Source organism: Syngnathus acus, chromosome 11 (genome assembly GCF_901709675.1).
Source record: "Syngnathus acus chromosome 11, fSynAcu1.2, whole genome shotgun sequence".
NCBI classification, from domain to species: domain Eukaryota; kingdom Metazoa; phylum Chordata; class Actinopteri; order Syngnathiformes; family Syngnathidae; genus Syngnathus; species Syngnathus acus.
In genome coordinates, this window is record NC_051096.1 from 4,971,960 (window position 1) to 4,989,801 (window position 17,842).

General features: G+C 43.6%; 1 protein-coding gene and 1 long non-coding RNA gene across 4 annotated transcripts; both read right to left on the reverse strand.

Annotated features, from left to right (window-relative positions):
- Positions 1-6,142: 6,142 nt before the first annotated feature.
- Positions 6,143-14,276, reverse strand: khdrbs1b (KH domain containing, RNA binding, signal transduction associated 1b). 3 transcript variants are annotated; one of them, XR_005099354.1, is made up of 12 exons: positions 13,893-14,276; positions 12,754-12,872; positions 12,208-12,324; positions 11,996-12,142; positions 10,420-10,535; positions 10,143-10,356; positions 9,978-10,045; positions 9,756-9,814; positions 9,494-9,688; positions 8,044-8,128; positions 7,563-7,632; positions 6,143-6,523 (listed from the first exon to the last, which is right to left on the reverse strand). XR_005099354.1 is itself a non-coding variant. In XM_037263572.1 (9 exons), exons 1-9 carry the CDS (start codon positions 13,987-13,989, stop codon positions 9,579-9,581), a joined length of 1,047 nt encoding a protein of 348 aa, XP_037119467.1. In that variant the 5' UTR covers positions 13,990-14,276; the 3' UTR covers positions 8,476-9,578. The 3 variants fall into 3 exon arrangements, 1 of the variants encoding a protein (XP_037119467.1); XR_005099353.1 differs by lacking the exon at positions 8,044-8,128; XM_037263572.1 differs by lacking the exons at positions 6,143-6,523; positions 7,563-7,632; positions 8,044-8,128 and having other exon boundaries at positions 8,476-9,688.
- Positions 14,277-14,613: 337 nt separating this feature from the next.
- LOC119130489 lies at positions 14,614-16,879 on the reverse strand. The gene is made up of 3 exons (XR_005099448.1): positions 16,053-16,879; positions 15,702-15,860; positions 14,614-15,090 (listed from the first exon to the last, which is right to left on the reverse strand). It is a non-coding gene; the product is annotated as an uncharacterized LOC119130489 (long non-coding RNA).
- Positions 16,880-17,842: the final 963 nt, after the last annotated feature.

The window sequence follows — 17,842 nt, forward strand, 5'->3', positions numbered from 1 at the left end:
GGAATGACTTTTTGGAACCGATTAATCGGCGAAAACGGAAAAGTCAACTTCTGCTCTACAGGAAGCAGTTTTGAGAGACGTGAGCCAAGGACGCAAACTTCTGAAGGCGCAGTTGAAGAACTATTGCAAGAATCTTACAAGCAGATTTCAAACAATCAGGTGTCCAATTTAGTGCTGAACTAAATTAGGCTTGTTGAAGGTCTCTGCTCGACTGAGTTCCAATCCCAGCGATTTTTGCAGTCATTAAAAAGAAAGCGCGACACGCTAACTCCGAGAAGCCTCTCGTTGCCAAGCGCAAGGAGAAACTTTCATCTTTGCCAAGCGCTTTTTTGTCGCCTGATGGAGAAGTTGCAAATGAGAACGTCGAGGGCGAAAACTGTGGGTGGCATCGAGAGTCAGTTCCACTCGACGGGTGGGCGTTTTCCCGGGACTCAGTGAAGCAGGTAAAAAAAAAAGAGGGGGGGGGGGGACGAGGGGAAAGGTGCGAGTTATAATTCAGCGGCGAAGACGGCGGGCGAAAGAGGGAAGGGCTCGGCGTGGGATGGATTTATTCCATCCACTTCCATCAGTGTGTGTAATGATGCTGAAAGGCTGCGTCCCGCCGCTGTTGGCCGCCATGGGAGTGAAATTAAACAGCCCGTCAGCCAAAGTTCCAAACCAATAGCCACGTTTACACTCCCCGTAAAAGGCGGGAATTTTCCGTATGGCCGTTCTTTATAAAAGGCCGCAAAGTCAACACAACCATGTTTTGCATCCTCTTGTAATGTTAATAATCAGAATGGAAAATTTACTTTGCATTGTTGAACAAATTACACAACAAAAAAAAACAATATCAGTGCAATATACACTTTCCATTCTTTTCTCTACCCACACAAAAAAAAAAAGGAATAGATGCCGGCTTCGCTGTCGCTGAACTCGATTATTTACCGTTGTTTTCAGAACCTTATTCACTGATAAGACCTTAGGGCTCGGAAAATGGGCCCCGTGTGAATTATGCAAGCCGCCGGCCGTTGAGATCAATAGAGGCGCTGTAAGTCCAGCCTGCTCTACATATTGAATCGCTCGCTTGTGTTGTCGGTGCCTTAATTCTTTGTGTTACAGCGGCCGTATATTAGATATGTGCATCTTAAACACCTCTCAGACTGCGCCAGAGTTTGAGGACACGCTTTGCAGTACAATACAACAATCTGTTCATCCGACTTGCAGGTTGTTCTCATTTGCAAATACTTGTTCCCCATTGGAAATAGTGTAACGTGAATTAATTCGTTCCAGTATCTACAAATGACAAGTTACAAATATTAAGATGTCTTACCTGATGTTGTTAGCCAATCAGCTCCTTTGTGTGCAGCCACTTAGCTCCTTCCTTGGTGCCTCTGCAAGCAAAAGGTCCATTACTAAAGGTAGAGAGGCTCCAGTCTAATAAAAAGATGTCACAGCATGGCTTCAAGCATCAAGTGTCTGGTGTCATCTCTTATGATGCTTATAAGCACTGGAGGGATTATTTCACGGTGGCAGGGGATTACTAATTCTCAAAGAGTGAAAGCACCGGAGCCTATTCTGGTTCAAAGTTTGGTCTCTCTTCTTTTATAAAGCCTTTTAAAAAAAAAAAGTATTCATGTGTGCTCCGCTTTTATTTAATTTCGCCCGAGGACGTTTCACCGGCGTCGAGGTCGAGCTCGGTGACGCAGAAGACCTCCAAATTCACGAGATGATCTTTTAGCGACGAAATAAAATGGCTTCTGGTTTGCTTAAATAAAAAGCAGCTTTTTATTTTAAACGCGTGCTCGCATATGGAAACTGAACACGTGTCGTCGGGTGTCGAGGCGGATAAAAAAAGTTTTGTGATTTATAAAAACATACATTTTAAAGAACAGTCTGTGATTCGAGATTTCCTGAATTCATAATGTGTCGTGTGTGCCTTAGCCACCAGGGGGCAGTATAATAAACACAAGTAATGTATATACAAGTTAAACTCGGGAAGATTTTTTTGCAGAGGATAAATAATATATATAAAATGTGGATATTATTTTATTGTCTACCTACACAGACATTTCTGTACATATAACTGCAATGTGACCTGAGTTAGAGACTCCCGTCTGAGAGCTATTTTGATCTCAAATCTGCTTTTGTTTCTCAAACACATACACGCAGGCTAGTAGCAAGCAAATCCTGCCACTAATTGCTTTTCCTTGGCAGAAGTCGGCACTGCCTGAGTGCTTTTGTTTCCTATTAGGTCTGTGCAAGTCCAGGTGGGAGAGAGGAAAGGATGACAGGGGGAAGTAAATTGGGGGTGGGGGGGCTTGCAATGTTTGGCATGAGTTGTGAAGATGAGCAAGCAAAGAAGAAGAGGAGCTTCTTATTTTAAATGAGACCATAGTGAGTTCCATTCTAATTTCCTACTCCTTCCATTTTTTTTTTTCCCCGGCTTGTGCCGAGAGAAGCCTAATGATGTCCCCGGTGACGCCTCGTGGCTGCGGCGTCACGTCAACGCCCAGCAGCTGGCCAACGCTTCGGCCAGCTGAGCCCGCCTGACTTGAAGGGCACGCGCGGGGCAGATTGTGGCGACAACGCCGTCTTTCTTCATCTTGGCTACCTTTTTTGTGCAGCCACCCATCTCCAGACAGGAAGCATTAGGGCTGCTTCATTATCTGCTCTGCTGCAGATTTGTAGGAGGAAGCATCAGTGCTTTCACCAAGGCCGCCACGCCCCGTCCGTGTCGGGCGTAAGCTGACACCTGCGAGAAAAAAACGGCGGATTAAAGCTACAATGCAGTTACATACAAACATTCATACGTCTGTATAGTCATACACACCATTATCGGGTGATTTGTATCATGTAATGTATCAAAATTCCAATTCAATCCCCTTTTACAGAGATTTAAAGGTAGGGAGTAATTAATCTTTAATGTTTTCCGATAGGGCGGTTTTGCTTTCGGGAATCTGGCGAACACGCTTGATGCACTCGGGAACCGCAGCAGTGTGCAAAAAGACATTATCAAACCATCTGAACTGTGTCGGCACTGATCTGAAACCAAGAAAGCTGACAACCGCGATGTATATATAGTAGCGTTCCGAAAAATTTTAAAATATGAATATTAGGGGTGTCGGGAAAGTTCCAGGACTGCTATTGGATCTTCGCAACCTCCCCAACCACATCTTAATGGGAAAATTCCACAAAGTCAGGTCAGGTGAGTAAAGCGAGGTGACTCCACAATGTTCTCGGCGAGGAACTGTCAGATGCTCAAGGCAAACGTTCGAGTTGTTGAACATACAATGCTCCTCTTCTTCACTGAACAAATAATATCAAATGTTTGACACAGTCAGTCTAAAGTGAGCAAAATCATTTGTAGATCTAATCGGATTGTCAACGTGACAAGCACCTGGAACTAATGTGACATGAGCGCATTCTAATGAGTGCTGCATGCATGTGTGTGTGTGTGTTTGCATATAAATAAAAAGTTCAACTAGTGTCCCAGTTACTGAGAATAACTCAAAGGAGCACAAGTGCTCTCAGAGGGGCCGCTTTCCTTCTAAAAATTGCCAAGTCGTCAAGGTTGCGCGCTCCAGAAGGTCCCGTGGTAGTGTTGTGATGTGCCTTTAAATGCTAATGAGTTCATTATCGGTGTTGGCATGCAAACGACGTCAAATGAACACCATTAGATTATTACGTGCTTGCTCGGTTATATCGATGCATTTGTTCGGGTGAGGAAACAACAAAAGAATGTGTCATGTGCTAGCATCTAACTTTTAAGTAAGATGCAAAACACTTAAAGAAGACGCATGTGACAATTTGCGGGGAAATGGAAAAACAATTTGTGTACATGACATTTACGGAGTCCTTTTCTCAGCGACTTCCCACAAGCTTACATTTAAAGTGGTTATTATTTTTATGGACAAATAAATTCTCTATGTAGCCTTCAGAAATAGCATGGCAACTTGATGATGCGGTGACGGGGACAGGAGGATTTGAGAGCTTCTTAGAACTATGCTGACTGGAATTTCGTAAAATTATGACTGCTCACATATTAAAGATTACTTAAAAATCTATGGTTTCATCTCAGTCAGTTGGGAATGAGGTTAATGTCAGGTGAGGGACCCAAGAGGAGCTAACAAGGAAAGTAGAAAGCACAAGAGAAGAAAAGCTGAAATGAGGAGAAACTGCCCAGAGAAAGTCAAAATGTTCTTCTTTTCAAAAGCCACTAAATGAGGCTTGGCGTGGGCGTCGAGCTGCAGTCTGCGGTGGTCAAGCACACGCAGAAACAAAATGTGAAGATGCCAAGTGTTTCAAAGTGAACTTTAAATCTTGACTTTAAGCGCTGGCAAGGAAACACATTTGGTAACCTTGGTAACAATTCAAAATGAAGGAAATTCTGGTTATCAAAAGTTTCTATTCAAACATAATAACCGGAACAAAAGAAAATGATTTTCTATAATGAGTGCACTTATCCACAGGTGCGTGACGTCACGACGACATAATATAAGAAAATAACCAAACCACAAAAGCAAACCATTTTTTAGCATTATTTTGCTATCCTTTGAGAGTCGAGGTAACTTTAAAAAAAAAGTGCAATTATGACCAGACCTGCAAGAAACCGGAGTTTTATCATTCCAAACTGCTCTCCGTTAACAAGTAGTAAAAGTCACAACACGAATGCATATAAAAAACAATGCAACGTATAAAATCATTCATTGTGCTCTACAGGAATTTGATATTTCACTTACCTGATTTCGTCGCGACTCCAACTATATAAACAAGTGAGGGGAAATTGATGAGGTCATTGATGCCAGGCGGTGTCATACAGGAGCGCGCAATGCATTGTGGGACTTGTAGTCAGTGTGCCGAAACGCGCAATCAATCATTTGTACTGTTAAATTAAATTTTATTTATTTATTCCCATAACAGTGATATTTACAGGAAAAAAAAAAAGAAATTCTGACTTTCACAGGCATTTGTTAAAGTAAAAAAATGCTGACTCAACTTTGAGATGTAGATTTTAGAAATATTTTGGAATGCACTTTGCATAAAACGAATCACATCAGCGCGTATGTGAGACAGAAAATGCCACACCTGTCTTGTTTCCCAAATAACATTTATCAAACAGTGAGCGTGTGCACGCCGTGTTCTTCGCCAGCTGAAAGCTCATAAGAAATAGACCTTTCATAAATCCCAGTGATATTTAAAAGCGTCTCCTCGGGCCCGGGGTGTACTCCCAACATGCGCTCGCATTGAATTCTCCCAATCCCTGAGCGACCGGCTCCGATCGATGCAATCGACGAGACTCTGTGAAGGCAACCTTTGATTTAAAGCAGGTTTACACTGCAGAGCGGAGATGATGGTTGCCGTGCTCGTTGACACATCAAAAAATCTAATTAAATGAAATCTTAAGTATGAGTACCCTAAGACTGAATCCTCATGCTGGTATCAAACCATCCCTGCGATTTCTCCTGGAGGATCAAGGCCACTCGGATCGTGGGAGGGGAGTCAGCTCGACGCAGGTCGCCATGACAACCGCCTCTATAGTGTCGCAACAAGCGTCAGGATGCGATGTTCCTCTGATGGTGTGAATTTGTCAGGAGCAGGAGATGCCATCCAGCTGTCCACCAGATCGCCATCTCCACTTCCACACGGCGTCATGTTTTAACACGTCCACCTCCACTGACAAAGACAAGCAGGTCCCGGCGTCTCTCGCTTCGTTCCGTCTCCTCTCCCATATATGTACGTTATAAGAGCGATGTAACGATGCAGACAAGCAGAAAGCTCATGTGCACTTTTATTGATCGTTCAAACAAGCAACATTTACTTTCTTCTCTTCCCTCGTGACGGACACTTGATCGATTCTGAAAGGAGACTGCTTGAATCGCTTAGCCTTCATTACATTAGAGAAGAAGCAGGGATCATTATTTCACGCATAATGGCCAAGACGTGAAGGGGGATTATTTTCTGTCTGTTGACAATTCATCTTATGGGATGCTTTACATCCTGGGCGTCACAGAATACAACAAAAGGCCCCCCAAAAAGAATAATTTGGAAGTTAGACCAAGATTATCTTAGAAAAGCATCACTCAAGACAAATCTTGGTACAAGAGATAATTTATTAGAATAAAAAAAATATGTACCGGCCATAAAAAAAACAACAGTTGCAGCCTGCCTTTAATTTTTTTTTTAGTCGTACATTTTTGAGACAGCCTTTATGAAAGCGCTTGGAATTCAGACGTGACAGACTGCGAGGCTCGACAGGAATGAAAAACAATTTCACGGCTCCACTATGAGAGAGACGAGTGTTCATTTGACACCAAATCCAAGTGGAACAATTGCATTAGAACCACACAGTGGTTCTCAATCAGCAAAAATAATGAAAGCAGCAATTGGATACAAACTTGGGTGGTTTGGGGAGTTCATTTTTAGTCTCTGGCGATTCTGGGGTGAGCTTGAGATCTTTGTCCCGGTTCCCAGTTTGAGCTTGGACCCTCTCCCCGAGTCACGTCGCCAATGTCTCCGCTTTACGAGCACCTCCCGCGTGTCACTGTCGGGGGGGACAAAGCAGAGACACCGAGATGAGCCGAGATGTCATGGAAACACGCGTCAACGTGCTCAAATCCATTTTAAGCGGCATTTGTCTTGTCGAGACCAGTTGAGGACAAACATATCACTTTGCGTATTCAATCAGCTTTAAAGTCATGGGTTGCCATTTTCATCCTGCGTATTCTGCTCAGATGGGTGAAATGTTACCATGGAAACCAATACAGTTTGGTTTGTCGTTTCCATCACACGGGAAAACAGCAGCAAACCTTTTTCATAAAATCGAATATGCTAAATAGTTAACCCACATCTAAGAATTGTTTGATGATGGCTCAGATAATAATGTAATAATAGCAGGATGAAAAGTACATCATGATTTATGTCCGCCTAAGCATTTTGGCTACTTCTCGGGTTCACATCATTTACTTGAGGTGGTACTTTTATCATTTTCTGCTATTTACGCAAGAGTGAGTGCAACTAGAAGTAAGAGCACCCTGGGGAAAATGATGGCAAATGTCAGTAAATGAAAAACATTTCGAAATATCCTCACCTTAACATTTTTCATAACCTTGCTCACTACCTAACAAGAAATGAGAGCGGTGCTACTCTCCATACGTTCATTTTGGTTTTTTTGCCTGTCGTCCAGGCAGACGCTACATTGACAGTCCTCTTCCTCCTCCTGCTACTCTTTCCACTCTGGGAGTGCCTTTAGTTGCCGCTTCCGTTCTGGGGGGGGCTCGAGCAACGGCTGCTCATTAGTCACTTTCTTCGAGACCGCGGTGACACTAGTGCGACGCCTCACGCCAATTGGCATGCTTGTCAAGACCCGAGGAGCTCATCAGAAGCTTTGGAGACACTGGGAACATTGTCAGTGGGCTGCAACTACAGCAAGAGTTACTAGCTTGGGGAAATTAACCCAGAAAAGGAGTCCAATCATCAATCAATCAAGTAGGGCTGCACAATATCTTTGGCTGGTGTATGATTAGAGGTCCTGAAAGTGCCAGAGCAGCATGGTGGTGGTTCTTAATGGGAAATGGACCAACCTGAGGGTGGCACGGCTTCCCTCCGGCAGCGTTGGTCCTTCCCGGTACTCGGCGAGAGGCCTCGACGGGCCTGCGGGGGAGAAAGTAAAAGAGCGGCAATCAATACCCGGTTGACAGAGCATATGGAGATACTCGTGAAATGGAGCTCATGCAATATGTCTACAAGAGAACATCTGCTCATGCAACTCAGTTGTTACAACTTGGTACAGGTGGAACAATTTAAAAAAAAGAAAAGAAAAAAAAGAAAACTATTACAAAAACAGCTCTTAGATTTGTCTTGGTTCATTTTAGCAAGAATTGCATTAACACCTGATGGTTGGTTAGTAAACAGAATTATTTTAGTACATAGAATACATTGATGTTGAATGTTTTTTTTTTTTAACCTTTTGAGTCCTTTTGTCTTTGTTGACTACTTTTAAAGCATGTTTATGTCAAAGGATAAAAAACACACTACCAAATTAAACATTTAGGGTTAGGTTACCTTTACAGTGGAGTTGTCTAGGTTAAAAGCCTCCTCTCCATTGCACTGCCATTAGTGTGTCATTCATGACAACGAGGCCTAGATCCTGAATGGTGGTTTGAATTCAGTTAATTTGCAGCGGCGATAAAGGCAACTGGCATTAACGGTTAAAACGAGACCACAGGTAAGAGGATTGAAAAAGTCTTATACATACCCAGGCATTCAAATGCTTTACAACTCTAAACACATTAGGAAGCTATCCGGCTTATTTTTAGCGGCCTTACCTCGGGGTCCTTTTTTAAAAAAGTATAGAAAGAGAGAGAGAGAATAAGTCTTTTGATAATCCATCAAGACATCCTTTAGGAGGGTTAAAGTCAAAAGCAGAATTCATTTTAGATTTAAAATGCGCTTTTGAAAAACAAAATAGGCCATTTCAACAAATCAAAAGCAACGTTACGTTTCATAGAAAAACCCACTAAGCTTTATTGACAAACTGCTGCAAAACATCTTTTGGACAGATTTAGGAACCTATTTAGGCAAGCGTACACAGGTAGTAGCATAATGCATTTTTTATGGAGAGGGTACAGAGTAAGTACAGTTAGGAGATTTTAAAATATGTACAAGAGTTGGGATTGAGCTGCAGGATCCCTTCTCTATGGAGAGAGACGACCCATGTGGAGATTTGTGTCCCAATCCTTCTTCTCTTTTTTGGGGTCATGCGGTTTATGTAGAATCAGATCACAATCAAGAAGACCTGAACTGTTTTGTTAGCATAACAGGAGGCCAGTTTATTTTTTTTTTGGTCTTCTTTCTTTGTTTACATGTAAGTCAAATAGAGGATATGAGGACAGGCCATCTCAACAGTGTCTTTTTTAGGGCTATATTTCAAAACTCGAAAAGGACAATGACAAATATTGCAGCCTAGAGTCTTAATGAAGAATAATGTTTTAGAACTATTTAAAACAAAACATCACAAAGAACGAATTGATTTCCATTAACTTTAATTTACTGGATTTTAGACTCTTTTTTTTTCGTTTCTACATTACAGCTTTTAAAAAAGGTCTTTTTATTGGACTATATTAACAGAATTTTGAAATGTAGCCTAAATGGGAATCTGCAACTGAACCTTGACAGATTCTTTATTTATAAAACACAACTAAAATGTATTCTTTAAGACAGGTGGAGAGTGAGCCATTACTTCAACTGGAAATTACTATTACAAAACATTAAGGAAAAAAAAACAATTGTAAAAAAGAGGGAGTGGGATTGGGGGGGGAAGGGAAACAAAGCAGAAAAAAAACTCTAGAAATTGCTTTGGTTGAGTATGTTATGTGTTTTAGGGGGATGCTGTGGGTAGCCAAATCTTACCAAAAAAACTTATTTCCAATCCCCAAGACTGTAAAAATTCAAATTGAGAGGGAAATAAAAGCAAAACAAACAAAAGGGAACCAAAGCCAAAACGGACAATTACTTGTGTTGGGCTGCTTAAAGCGAGAGCTGCCGATGTCGACAGGCGCTCGTCAGGGCAACCCTGTAAGGGGGAGGGCGGGTCCACTTCAGTACTGTTGGTACGGGTGTTGCCTGTAGGTGGTTTTGGCGGCACCTCTGGCCGCCTGCGCGGCTTTGCCCGGAGCCGCTCGCTGGGTGCCGTTCCAGTCGTCCTGGGCTGAGGACATCACATGCACACGGTTAAACACACATACCTCATCCCAAAAAATGTTTTTCATACTTACTAAAGTTTTCATATGACTCTGCTGACTCTCCATGTCCATAATCGTAATATTCCGCCTCTCTGATGGTTAATAAAGAAAAAAAAAACATGAGTAAAATGTCGACAGGGGGGGGATGCTAATTACTTTCCAAAGTGTTGTCAAACGGCCAAGTATCATCCGGGTTCAAAATAAATTTGGAGTGAAGGTGGCAGGTGAGAAGAGAGAAAGGTGTGATTCACTCACGTCTGTGGCTGGCTGTAATAGCTGTCGTATGACTGGTAGGTGGTGTCAGCGTAGCTTTCGTCGTAGGCCTGGGGGGGGGGGGGGGGGGGGGGGGAGACAGATGGGGGTGAGGCAGAGGGCAAGAGAAATCATCATCATATAGGAAAACACGTCAAGGTTCCTTACATATTCCTGGTAGGTCTCTGCGACGGCTGCAGGAGTGTGCTGATGGGGCAGCATTCTCTGAGGGGGTCCGCTGCCAGACAGCCTGGCACCGCGGGGTGCGGCAGCTCCCCTGGTGGCGGCGGCAGCAGCTGGGGGCCCTCCGCGGGGCGCCGGGGTGCCCCTCACTGCTCCTCTAGCGCCGCGAGCTGCGCCTCGAGGGGGCATTCCTCTTCCCCTGCACCCACAAGATAGAATTCAGCGCTAAAGCCCACCGACGTTCATCTCGGTCATTCCTTACCTGGGTGGGCCGCCGCGTCCCCTCATGCCGCCTCTTCCTCGGCCACCGAGCTCTTGGCCTCCATTGAGGTAGCCCAGCTCCATGAACTGCTCTTGGCAGATCTCGTCCGTCACGTCCTGCATGCAGAGCAGACAATGAAATTCAACACAGGGTTGACTTTGAGGACGAGAGCCAGCATGATACTTTGATCCTTTCCGAAAAAAAAAAGTTGCTGTGAATTAGTGAGTCTGCCTGCCCAGATCCTACAACATAACCCGCCGCTTTGCTCCGGGGAGCAATTTAGAGCGCGGCACTGTGACCCAATCAATTCCTTTCATACAGCAGACCTGCACGGCAATGGAGACGGAGTTCTAATGACGGCCAAAGACACAGGACACGGGGCTGGAATACGAGAAGACAGACGGCAGCTTTCAATTACCGAGAGCGGTCGTCGAAAAGCGGGAGCCCTTTGACTGATCGCAAATGAATCTACGGCGACGTGTCATGTCGCCGCGGCATCTCGCGGGCCAGCTGGGTGACAGCTCTTTACCTCTCGAGGTGTTAAATGAGCGGAGTCAACCTCTCCGTCGAAATGATCAAACGTGCGGTAATGGCGCTCCCAAAAGGAGATTTGACAGAAAAGGTAAGCTTTTGCCTTTTTTTGGGAGGGGGGGGGGGGGGGGGATTTCCATTTCACTCCACTCATCAAAAGCTCCAGCATGAACCCGAGGACAAGTGTAGCTACTCAACCGAAGGCACGGTGGAAGCACGAAGGTCAAACGGCCCCAAAACATGCTGCAATTTGGAGCTTCGTCATCGTTATCTGGGGAAATACGCTTCAAAGGATCGAGTTAAACTTTCAAGTCTGCTCCATTTTTCTCAATCAGGTCATCAAGCCCTCAGTGTGCTTCACACTGTGTGCTCCTTTTTTTTTTTTTGTTTGCAATGTCATCGCACAAAGGCATCAGTGACGATCAGCAGATGCTAACGGTGCCTAGCGTGCACATGACCGGAGCAACTTGCCAACAAACATCACTCTCATGCCAAGCGCGAGTGTGTGACTATATGGTACTTACATCGCCTGCATATCACCCCCACCCCTCCCTCACATGGCGCTGTAAAAACAACCCCAAAAAATCCAAACGACAGCAATAAAAAGTTGACAAATTACAGCCACCTGGCAGATTTTATTCCGCACATCACGGCAGTAACAACATTGCCACCGCTTCAGCTCTTCCCTCTTCAGAAAATGCTGCAACCTAATTAAAAATGGGAGGCCCCGAGCATTGTTAGCGAGCACGTAGCATTCGCTCCAACCAGATGGAGCAAAAGTTCAACAACATCAGCGGAAAAAAGAAATGCGCCGCGTCTCGGCGGCGCAGCGTGAACTTAAAACTCGCAGCTGCCTGGACTTTGAACATCTCTAGAGGAAAGATGGAAATAGATAGACCTGAAGAAGAGCTGCCACTTTTCAAGACAATGCTAAGGTGAATTTGGGGAATCCAAACGAAAATCTCGGAGGGTGTGATATTTTTGACAACCATTTACGAGTCAAAACAAATGACGACGGGAAGATGTCACTCCCAAAAATACTCACGGGAAACAGGAATTTTTTGACTTCCTCCATGGCGTGGGCCATCCGCAGGTAGGCTTCGGGCAGGGGGGCGTACACCTCGACAAACACGTGCAGCTCCATGGACAGGTGGGAGTACTTTGGCTCTCCGCCGTTCCTCAGCTCTTCCTCCTTCGGGATGGAAAGGAGACATTCATTTTCAGGTTGATTCACTTTAATTCCAGCTCCGTGCACACCTTTGCTTTGTCTCTCATCGAGCCCTTGCCCAGCACTGAGATCTTGGCCCCGGTTTCCTCCTGCAGACGTTTGATGGTGTTGCCTTGGGGTCCCAGGATCTTGCCCACAAAATTGAACTGCAGAAGCACAAAAGAGACAGATGATCAACTTTAGAGCTTCCACCGTGCTTTCCACATTTCACATGCAAATGAAGGATTAGCTTTGCCTGATTCTTTTAGTGCAGACATAAAAGCCTCCCATCTATTTCCCCTCATTGCCGCATGACTTAAACCAACACAGCCGCAAGCTGTGAGTCTTGTCGTAAATTACGTTTATACGGCAAAGACGGCGCATTTACTGAACGGTGGCGCAGAAGCAAATTCAGAGCAGCCCTGTTGGCATTTGGATCTCTTTACAGCTATTTTATAACAACACACTTGCTATCAGATGTAATTACGCCACCGAGTGGCTTTACGAACGTGAAGCTCAACTACGATGGGATGAATTGAATCACAACGGGGAATGAAGATGAGAGGGGGGGGAAATAAAAAAAAAAAGAAGCTCACCTTGGGGTACTGTTTCACAGGTATGAGGACTCGCTCCTTGAGTTTGATGAACTTGTTTGTGAAGAGATCAAGGTATGTCTCTGGATTCTTCGACTCGCCTTTCTGGATCCTGTCGATTTCTGCAGGGGGTTGGGGCGGCATAACATGAGACAACCGTATCAAAGGCACAGGGAGTTCAAACATGGCTTGAAAACTCTCAACATCATGGGCAAAGAGATTGCATCATATACTTAAAAAATGGCTTAGTCTCAAGCAGGAGACTCCAAAAAGTGGAGCAGGAACGTGTCTCCTCTTTCACCCAAATTAAGGGCAGACTCAACAATTGAATGGTCTCCTATATAACATTGCAAATTCCAACAAGACAGACCAACTGGACATGAGCTGTTCGGATGAAGAACTAATGTTACAAATCATCATCCGGCAGTTTTGCATCTTCACCAACCAGTGCACCGACTTTAAATACAGTAAAAGCATTGGCGGTAACTTAGTAGGTCACCACTCACCATATATTACAGTATTTTCGAAAAGATAATGTGTATATACACATTATAAATGTCTTAAAAATATTTTACTGCATTATAGCAATGTACACCAAGCAAAAGACATTAGCTCACTGCAAATAGTCGATTTGATGATAAAATTGAGTATGAGCGTGCTAAGTTTGCAGAGGATTAGACAAAAAGTCTGACAGTTGTGCAGGCGTGGGGTCCTCGTGGTCGCTGAAGGACCAACAAGTCCTGCAAATATTTACTTCATCACCCCAGGTACATGTGCACATTTGGGAGTTGAAAATAATGAAAGAAAAGAAGACAATGTCGACGTTTGTTTAAAGCAAAAAAGACGACGTCGACGGTGCTTTGACCCTCGTTCCAGGAAATGGGAATAGTTAAAAAATAAAAGTACAAAGTGCAGCTGCAATGCGTACCATTCGTGACAATACTGCACAAGACTTATAAAAACAGTAACTGTATATTTAATATAATTGCGCAGGGGGATCAACACGCTTCCATTCGGAGCCACAATGGAATCCCGATCGTCGCCACATGGCGTCCGACACCGTGCTCGCCTTCTCTCGCGACAAACTTCCACCAAACGCACATGATGGGACAAAAACACAACAAAATCCAAATTCGCTTTACCTGCTTCTAAAAGTTTCATAGCATGTGTGAAAGACGAGTCCAGACTGTCCTTCTCTGCCAGGAGCTGGGGGAGGTATTTGTCGTCACCGTTCTCCATTTTGAGTTTAAACAGAAGCGAGTGGGGGCTCAGTTCGGGTGGAGTTAAAAGCTGATACGGCCCAAACAAAAATCCCCAAGAAGTAAATGCAAAAAGTAGTCCTTTTATGTAACTAGGAAATGGTATATAGATAATTCTCCTTCAAGCGAATGTTTTACGGTGCTTTTCAAAGTCGGACGTGTCCGCTACTTAATCGTCGCCGTTGTTGGTCCTGATCGCTCGGTCTCCTCCCGATCCGCTCAGTACGCCGACTGGGTTAGAATGAGCGAAGAAGAAGAGCCAGGAAAAGGGACGTCGATTGCGGAAGTGACGTCATGGTACGTAACAGCTAGAGCAACGCCCCCCAATGAATGATTACCATCTCATTTTATCAATACAGTAAATTAAAAAAGTATTAGGATAAAGTTGGCTAATGTTCACACTTTGTACTTGAATTGAAGTACAAATATGAGAGATGTAAATGAGAGAAAATTTTATTTGTCGTTTCTTTTAATTATGTTGTTTACCGCAACCCGTCACAGACACTCAGGCAAAAAAAAAAACAGTAAAATTGAAACGGAACTTGATTTAAATATAAATTAATATTAGTATTACAGTACAGTACTATATTGGGTTTTCAAAATTTAAAATAACCCTGTTTCCATTTTTTTAAACATCATTCTCTGCAATTGGAAAAACTAAGGAGTCGTATTTTGCATACAGATATATGTTTTTTAATGCAGGTGATAAAATTAAAATTCTATCAAAAAATAAAAGGTGCACAAAAATATGAATACTTCCCACTGCTTGGAAACATTCCTGAATTTTCCATGCTTGCATGTAGCACTTTACTGGCCCTCAGTGGCAGTGCTGAACATTGCAGAGAATGTGCCTCATGAACAGCTCGAATTGCTTTCATCAGAAGAAGCCCTTTCCCTCTCCACTAATATCGATCCCACACACTAAGTGCAGAAGTGAAAAGAATGAAAGGTGGTGGTGCTAGTGGGGGGGCCGTCAGGAGCAGACCTTTCGGGGATTGATTTCTCTGGTCTGGATGCTTGTAATGAACCTGTCATGCCATTGAGTGGAGCGCACGAGGGGGGTCAGATGGTTAGACTTGACCTAATGCATACAAAGCAAGTCCAAGTCAGTACTCGTAGAGTAGTAGCAGCAGTAGGAGCAGTGAACAAACCATAAAAAAACCTGCAGGCCATTTGTCAGTACGCCGCCTGAGAGAGAAGCATTACAATTAACCGCAAGGCTCATCCAAGCGTGCATCTGCTCGGAACAAATGAGCTTCAAAATGTGTTTGCGGCGAGCACTTACAGCAGGCTGGAGACCCGCTCGTGCTACCCGTGATCTATCTGTGACCATTACGCCGTTATTAGGATTGGGGCTCGCAAAGGCCATCCTGACTCATCTCGTCATTGACAGAATGCTTCTTCGCCTGTGAGCGGAATTCCGACGGGCTCATAAAAGGAAGAGTTACTCTTCTTGGCAGGTGGATGAGTTCCAATCCGTTAGACGTGCGCCCCCTGTTCCTGCAAAGAAAAGCGATTCGGAGGTCAACAGGTGCAAGATGGTCAACAGGCAAAAATGGCTGCTCAATCCACATCACCGCCAGTCAAGCTCCAATGAATTTGCAAATTTCAATTTCAAATAATTCTGACAAGATACACGAATCATTACCCTCTCAATTTTTTTTTGCGCTCATCAAATATGTTATTTCTCACCTCTTCGCTCCACAACCATCCATAATTCCATTTTCCTGTTCATTTAAGAACAATAGCTCCGAGTCATCGTTTCAACAACGGCTCGGCATCACATTGTCCTTGATTCTCAACCGTGTAATGTTCTCTTTATCTTTACGGCGCTGTGTGGCAAGGATAAAGCTGTGGAACGAAGGGTAAGTTTTTAACATTGAGAATAAAAAAAACATCATTGAAATTTGAATGTTAGGTACACTGGAAAATATGAGCAGAAATGCAGCCAAAATACAAAAATGGTCATTTGAATTATGTTAGCAGAACTAGAAGCCATCAATCAATATCCTTGAGGATTTTTTTTTTTTTTTTTTTACCTACCAGGAATGCCACGTCTTCTCCCCCGTCGTCGTGGATAATCAGACTTCTTGTCAGGTCTGTCTCCCACTAGCGTCCAGGTTACGGGGTCCTTCTCCAAGTGTCGGCTCCAATTTGTCCACTTTGGCCTTTGGAGTCAAAGTATGCATAGGCACACAAAGCCCTGTGGAAACAAGTTTGGTGATGGGGGGAAAAAAACAAAACATTCACACACACATGCCGTGGGCAAAGACAAGTTGAGGCCTCTTGTATGGAACGGCACCTGAATCCAGATGAAAGTCGGAACGGTCTGCAAACTCACAAACACTTCCTGTTGTGAGCTGGAATATATTTCATTCATCAACATTAAAAAAATTATGCACAACGTGCTTCTTCAGCAGTCACCTCTAAATTGTGTGCAATCTTCATTAATTTGATCACGAGTCGATTCTCCCTCTCCGACTGCAATTCTGATTATGATGATGAGTCGAGGAGTTAATAAGCTTATTAATTACCTGTGTAGGAGACAAGCCGGCTCCCACGGTGACCCCCCCCCTCCTACTAACAAAGCACTGTCATCCTTACCCGACTGTCTCCAAGGTCGCGCTGCTTTTTACAGTGCTGGCTCTGCTACGGGAATCTCAAAAGTCACACGGTAATGAGCTTAATTAGAATAATTCAAGGTCGGGCGGGAGGATGGTATTGTGTGGAGAAGAGGGGGGGGGGGTCATAAAAAGAATGAAATAAAATCGTATTCTGCTGAGAGTGGCTTTAATGAGATGTCGTGGTTAAAACCAATGTTGGAAAAGTTCAATTAAATTGCGGAACAAATATCGAACGATATTTTTGAAACAACATCATATTTCATTATTTGATGCCTGCTGGTTTGCGATTTCAGTTCTGTCTTTTTATTTTGCTTTGGGCGATATAGAGAGAGAAAAGAGAGAAAGTGTGCATCGCGTAGAAAGAAAACATTTGAAGCTCAGAGGAAAAGCTTCTGTGGAGTATTTCAACCAGTTTGTGGAGACAAAAAAAAAAAAAAAAAAAGGTGTTAGAGGTCTTTTTTGGACTGTGTGACCATGACAGATTCAGGCCAACGTGCGCTTCCTCCCTTTGTCTTTTTAAAAAGGGACTTGGCATAAAAAGGTTATTTCTCATCTAGTTTCTCTCTTTCAAGGGTAAACGAGTTGTGAGGCTGCCACCTATAAAGGGCCTTTAAAATAATTAAAAAAAAGTAGAAAGGAGAAGTGTGAAGGTAACCTTAACAGTCCTCCATCTGTGTGCACACTTCATTGCATTGAAACGACACGCTCACTTAAAAGAGAGGGACTGGAAATAAACAGGTGAAATCAAAATGAGCAAAATCAGCAGAAAAAGACTCGAATCAAAACCGCCTGGCCGAGCAGTGAAGCAATAAGCGGTGACAAATTGGATTGGATACTTTTCATGCCACATGTGTCATCAGGCTTCTTAAATAAAAAAAATAAAAAAAGTGTGTGTTTACTGAGGCTGTGAGCTGCTCTGTCGTCAGCAGAAAAGGTGACAGGTCGTGAATTCAATTTTTTTTTTTACTGCGAAAGGAAAGAGGGGATGAATGATAGCGTCTCCCCCCAAAAAAAAAGTCTCGTATAATAAAGAGAAATATTTGCTAAAAAGGACGCAGAGGATGAACGTGCATGCATACAACATTGTAGAAATGGAAAATTATATTTTCCACTGCTTGGCCTTTAAGAGCGCATGCATTTGCATATTCATGCCTCGTGTTTATATTCCAAACATAACTTGATGGCTAATGAGTGGATTAGAACATTTGA